Source organism: Sminthopsis crassicaudata, chromosome 1 (genome assembly GCF_048593235.1).
Source record: "Sminthopsis crassicaudata isolate SCR6 chromosome 1, ASM4859323v1, whole genome shotgun sequence".
Lineage (NCBI taxonomy): Eukaryota > Metazoa > Chordata > Mammalia > Dasyuromorphia > Dasyuridae > Sminthopsis > Sminthopsis crassicaudata.
This window is the reverse complement of record NC_133617.1, coordinates 329,463,186-329,469,758: the sequence shown is the minus strand read 5'-3', so window position 1 is coordinate 329,469,758 and position 6,573 is coordinate 329,463,186. Positions and strand designations below refer to the sequence as shown.

Sequence of the window (6,573 nt, the reverse complement as noted above, 5' to 3'; positions counted from 1 at the left end):
CTAACTAACTCTTTCAGGATAATATGTCTCTTTCAGAAAAAAAAAAGGAAAAAAAAAAAAAAAACCCTTTCTATGCTCTCTCAATCCATTTCCATATTTACCAATCCTCATATTTATTGTAATCCTTCATTTTGTCTATAACCTCTTCCCTAAATAAATCTATCTTTTGCCAAAGAGAATGGCCATTGAATTCTTCACATGACTGAACTCCAACTTTTGGTGCTTGCCATCACCTGGCATCTACATCCCTACATCATGTTGGTCCTCAAACCACATCAGAAACCACTTCAGTATCTTTGCCAAGAAAACCTGTATTGGGGTCATGAAGAGTAGTACACAACTGAACAGCAACAACAAATCCTCTTAATACTTATCGTATTTGCACTTCTGCCATGGAGAATTACAGCTATTATCTTGCCACTACTCTTCCTTGGGGGTTAGGGCTCGATCATTTTTAAAATTAAATTCTTAGTACCTAGCATTTATCTGTTAGGGAAATGTAAAACTGATAGGTTAAATTGAATTGGAGCATTAATTTCTATAGAAACACAAAAATGAAATACCTAATTATACATATATATAATATATAATAGCTCAAAGATATCTGAAAATCATTTCTTATAGTAACCAGAAAAACATATTTAAAACAAGAGTTTTATGTGACTCAAAAAGACTTTCTACAATGTCTCTAGAAAGACATGAAGAAAAAGCAATCACAAGTGCAGTATCTATGAAATATTGATATTAACAAAAATAAGATATGAAAAACACCTTACAAATGGGCCCACAGCAAAATAGATACAGACTAATGAGAAAATATCTTCAGGTCTCAAGCATGGAAATCTGGTGATTGGTTAGCTCTCTTTTATTTAGTTTTATATGCTTTTGTAAACCAAATTGTTCCAGTAAAAATGGAGAGATCCTTATCATTAATAAAGGATCTCCAACTACAGTGTGATTGTTTTTATTGTTAGAACCCTACCAGGTTCAGAAAGGGAAAGAATGAGATTTTGTTGAAAAGAAAAAGGCCAGAGAATAAAATGAACAATATTACATAATTTTTCATGAATGAATTAAGAACCATATAAAGTCACCAGAATTTTGAAGATCCCTTAATTAAGTCAATTTGTACCTCTGGTCCTGAAACCATACTACAGCTAATTTTTTTCAGGCTTAGCAGGCTTGGAATACAATTAAAACTCAAAGTGATTAAAAAAAAAAGAATTCAAAATGTGACTGTTTCCACTCCTGTTGTATTGCTACCACATAATAGTTATCTTCATGTTTTTAGGCTTCACATTAAAACACCTGTAAAGCTTATGGCATGTGTTTGAGTTTGAGTTTTAAATTTCCATCCAGGGTTTGTATATTTGTAAATTTGCATGGTTTGTAAGCTTTAAAAAGTGAAGAAAATCCTCTCTGTCAAGAATTTCACAACATTCTTCTAGGATAAAATACAAACTCCAGCATTTAAAAGCCTTCATAACCTCGTTCCAGCCTTTTCGCAGACAGATTACACATTAGTCCCCAAATCTTGCTCTATGGTTTAGAAAAGTAGACCTATTTACTATTCCCCATATATGAAATTCTATCTCTTTCTCTCCAAGTCAGCAGAATTTAAATTCCTTGAGAGAACTGCTTCATTTTTGTTTGTATTTTCAGCACCTAACAGTGTCTGACACACATGTCACATAGGTAGTGCTTAATAAATGCTTGTCAAATTCTCTACTTCACTCCAAAGATTATATTAGAATATACACCTACACACACATATATTTATATATATGAGCAAATATGCATTTTTATGCAGGTAAGTGTGTGTATACATATATATGTATATGTATATATTTGGGATTAGTACAAATCAGAACCTTTGCCACTTAGTCTTGGATTGAACAATCTAGAAGTACTGAGAGAGTGACTCTCTTCCTCCCTCCCTCCCTTTCTCTTGTTCCACCACTCTCTTTCCTCTCGCTTCCCTCTCTTTCCTCCTCTTTCTTTCCTCCTCTTTCTCCTTTTTCCTTCTCTGCCGCCCTCCCTTCTCCCTCCTTCTTCTTCTTCTTCTTCCTCTTCTTCTTCTTCTTCTTCTTCTTCTTCTTCTTCTTCTTCTTCTTCTTCTTCTTCTTCTTCTTCTTCTTCTTCTTCTTCTTCTTCTTCTTCTTCTTCTTCTTCTTCTTCTTCTTCTTCTTCTTCTTCTTCTTCTTCTTCTTCTTCTTCTTCTTTTTTCTGTCTGTCTCTCTCTGTCTCTGTCTTTCTGTTTCTCTCTCTCTGTCTCTCTGTCTTTCTGTTTCTCTCTGTCTCTCTGTCTTTCTGTTTCTCTCTGTGTCTCTCTCTGTCTCTCTTTCTCTCTCTGTCTCTGTCTCTCTTTGTCTCTCTGTCTCTGTCTCTGTTTCTCTGTCTCTGTCTGTCTGTCTCTCTTTCTCTATCTCTCTCTCTGTCTCTCTCTCTCTCTCTCTCTCACACACACACACACACACACACACACACACACACACACGCTCCTGCAGCCCACACATATAAACACAAAGCAAATAATAAAACCACTCAAGCTACTCTGTGCCTGTTCTAACATGAGATGAACATGTCACTATATCTATTTTTCTTTTTAAGGTTGTAGCAAATTAATCTGAGTAGTCCCTGGTTAGAGTATTCACTGAAATAGTGTGACATCAACAATCCTAAAAAATTCAAGCATTCTTGTGTAGCACAGGGCATAGCTTAACTTGAAGCAATTGATTTTTGTTGAGCAGAAAAATAAAGTAAGAGAACAACCGTTCAACTCATTTGCTTGCCTGACAAATGGAAAGCATATAAAATCTAAAACCAAGTGCAAACACTGTAGAGGAAAAACAAAGAATGGATCATTTACTACATTACACCTTACACCAAGAAACAACTTTAGCATACTATAAGAATGAAATTTCATCTGTAAACTTCCTGCTAGGATTTCTAAGTTAGTGGGAGACCAATTCCTAGAAATATATGCATGTAAATCATCTCATTTTGGATGCTAAGATTGGACTTCAAGGTGCAGTCAGATCAAATTTAGAAGGGAAGCAGATATTCTTTTTCTGGATGATAAATTGGCCTAAAGAAAAGTCTAGTATGAGGTCATACTTTTAAATTGGGAATAAGTTCATTTCAGATTCTGTGCTTTGATTTTGCTTCAGTACACATTTGCCTCATAATTTTATCCAAAACATTTAATCATAAAAATGTTTCTATGCAGAATATAAGACAAGGGCTTCCGAAATCTCTTAGAAAAATCAACATGAGCTTTAGGCCAATGATTTGCCTAGGGAATGGACTGAAAGAATGAGTTCTGGCTTTCCTTCCCTTCTTTCCTGTTGCACTTCTCAATTAGCCTACACTGCCGGTTCAGCACTTTTCACTTTCAAATGTCTGTGTTGTTTCCTTAGCTACAAGAGTGTGTGAATTGCATAAAGATTCACACAAAGTAAAAGATAAAGTAAAAGAACATATTTCTCATGTCATGGTACATTTCCTTAGAACAAAATGGTATAAACATTTCTTTCCTTTTAGATTATTTTGCCTTCAATTAAAACAGTTTTGGATTAAAAATTCAGTAAGTCAATTTATTCGCTTAAACTCTAAGAGCAAAAGTAACTAGTAAAATATTATAACAAAAGAGAATTTTTAAAGCCACCTCAATTTGTTCATCTGAGTGGAGGTGTGAATTTTATAGAAAGAAAGGAACTCTATTGAATGCAGACTTTACAAATAAAGTAAAGTTTTTATAAATTAACAACAGTAATGTCATTTCAGGGTTAAAGTTTGTGGGGTTTTTTTTTTATGAAGTCAAAAGCTGGAAAAAAAAAGTTCCCCATAAAGATTTAGGAGGAGAAAGCATCTTTCATCAATGAAATGCCATAGTCTATAAAGAGGCCTATAAGTTGTATTTTATATATAAAACATCACAAATATTAGAATATTCTTTTGAAATAAGAAGTTATCAGGAAGGCTGATATTAATGATAATGATAATAGTAAATTCTGAATAAAGCTAAGCATGTCAACAAGAAAGAAAAATCTGAATCTTCACTTGCACAAAATTAATCTACCAATATATTTTTAACAGTGCACTAATATGTAATTATTAATATTTTGTTTTATTAAACTATTGTGTATTTAATACAGATATCCACTGCATTTTTTGTGGTTGCTAATTTGTAGTTTTTGGATCAGGTCAGAAATTTCATAAGAATAAGGAACTCTCAATGAAGCCCTTACTCTGCCAAAGCAGATTGACATCTTCTCTCCAATTTAGAGTTGCCTGGGAAATAAAGTAGTAAAGAGACTTACCCAGAGTCACACAGCCAGTAGTGTCAAGAATGAAGGCTTAATCCAGAATTTCAGATTACAAAACTGGCTCTCTGTCCACTATATCATTTTGTCTATGTATAGCTAAATATAAAATTGATGATGTTTTTATGTAACTATCAATTATATATCTTTCTGATAATGATCAATAATTATAAATTGAAATTTCAAATTTAGAAATGAATTATATAAAATCACATCTATCTTCCAAAATTAGTATAGTTATGAACTAAAGAAATGTTATATATTTTTCCTACATACACACAAAAAAATTCACTGTGGAGAATTTTATCTTTTGTCCAGGTTTAGCAATAACTAGGAATATCTTTTCTTAATCTCATACATAGTTTAAAATTGAATTCATGCCCTATTTTTACTAAAGGGCTATAGCCTTATCTTATACAGAGGATGAATGATTTTTTCTTTCACATTATTCATAAGTGTACCATGATAAAAGACAAGAAATTCTTATTTGAATATAAAAATAGATTTCCTAACTATGTAACAATTACTTTTCCCTTATACAAAGGTAGGTATCAATGGAGAAATGAGGGAATATTATTGGATCACTTCTGCATGAACCTCTCCAAACCATTTTCTTTCCCCAGCACCAAAGTTTTTCCACAGAGAACAAAATATTCACTGTTGTCCATCCAGTAAAGCTAATGAAATAAAGGGGGATCCAAGCAATAGGGTGAATTTAAATACATCTTCAAAATACTTTTCTTCAGTGAATTGGAGAAGAATGCACATCAACTTCTATTATTAATGAAATCATGAGTATGACATTGTATGTTTAGTGGGTGGAATGGGGAGAATGGAAATGGAATCTCTGATTTCAATTGATATAGAGAACTCCCAATGAGGAAACTTCTACCAATGTAGACTGTTTCCTGCTCTGAATATATAGTCTTCAAGAGGGTCAAAAAGGCAATAAGTGGAACTTGAACCTAGGAAAATAAGTGTAACTTGAACTTAGAAAGAATCTTCCTAATTGAGTCTCTGTTACTGCACACTAGGCAATGCTGTACCTCTCAAAAGTGGGTTAAGAAACAGGAAAGCATATAGAGTAATATCCCCGTTACAGGTAAAGGTCTATTAAAAGATTTCTTTCAATATTTATTATTTCTCTTATTTATTGATTTATTGATTTCTCTTATAATTACAAGCCTCAAAACCAGCACAAAGGGAGGTAATCTAGGAAGTAATCTGGGTTGTTTTCATATTTGCCACTGACAAAGGTCAGTTTGAATCTGAACTTGTTGAGACAGCAGGGCATATCCCAAAGTTATGTCGGGTGGGGTGAATGTTGAGTTTGGCAAATACTTAGAGTAAGATTTGCCTCTACCTTCAGTATCCAATTTGACTTAAGAAGGTGGATGTAGCTATTTTCACCTAAGCCCAGTCAAGGCAATACACAGTAAACACTGTTTTTGTGACCAAAATCTCTGTGGTAAAGTTCACCTCTAAGCAGGAAGCAGTCCCCCTCACCAGTGCTCCCACTATTAAAAAAAAAAAAAAAAAAAAACGAATAGAGGAAATTGTTTTGGGTTTCTAATTCTCCAACTGAGCATGCTCCAAAGAGCGAGCCAATCTGGGTCTTAAGTAAAAGGCATTTGCACCGTACCAGCTGGTCCTTCTCCATGGCTCCTGCCGCCTTTCAGAGATCTGTTTTCTCCGTCGGGTGCACTCCGCGAGCTTCTCCTCACTCTTTCTTAGAGTTCTACCTGTCCCAGGTGCTCCCGCTGCTACAGATGCTGCCGCTGTAGTCTCTCTTGGTCCGGTCCACCCAGACTAGTCAAGCCACCTCTTACTACGTACTGAGCTGTTTGCTGCTAACACTGTTGCCATGGTGATCAAGAATACTCGGATACTCTGAACTCCACATCACAATCGCCCTCCTTCCTCCTCCCTTTCACATTCTTGCCTTGTTTCGTGCTTTCCTCTCCTTGGTGCTTTAGCAACTTGTATCAACTTGCTCTGCAGCCCACCAGCAATCAGACCGTATGCAAAGGACAAAGATTAAGTACTATCTTTTTTTGTTTTAATCAGGTTTCATTCATTGCGATCTTTGTAAGCATTGTGTTTAGGTTAAATTGGTAATGGTTTGCAACCTGCCCATACTAATTGTCATTGCAAGCTATATACAGATAACCCACTCATTTGTACTATTGTTTAAGTAAATTATTAAATCCCAATGTGTTTTAAAAGAAAATAGTTGCAAAGGGCTATT

General features: G+C 34.6%; 1 protein-coding gene across 1 annotated transcript in view; it reads right to left on the bottom strand.

The window, feature by feature from the left end:
- Nucleotides 1-6,162, bottom strand: part of DNAH5 (dynein axonemal heavy chain 5) — a 392,301-nt gene extending 386,139 nt beyond the window's left edge. The window contains exon 1 of the mRNA XM_074279122.1: nucleotides 5,968-6,162. Within this exon, the coding sequence (XP_074135223.1) occupies nucleotides 5,968-5,985 (18 nt within the window). The 5' untranslated portion in view covers nucleotides 5,986-6,162. The remainder of the gene's footprint in view (nucleotides 1-5,967) is intronic.
- Nucleotides 6,163-6,573: the final 411 nt, after the last annotated feature.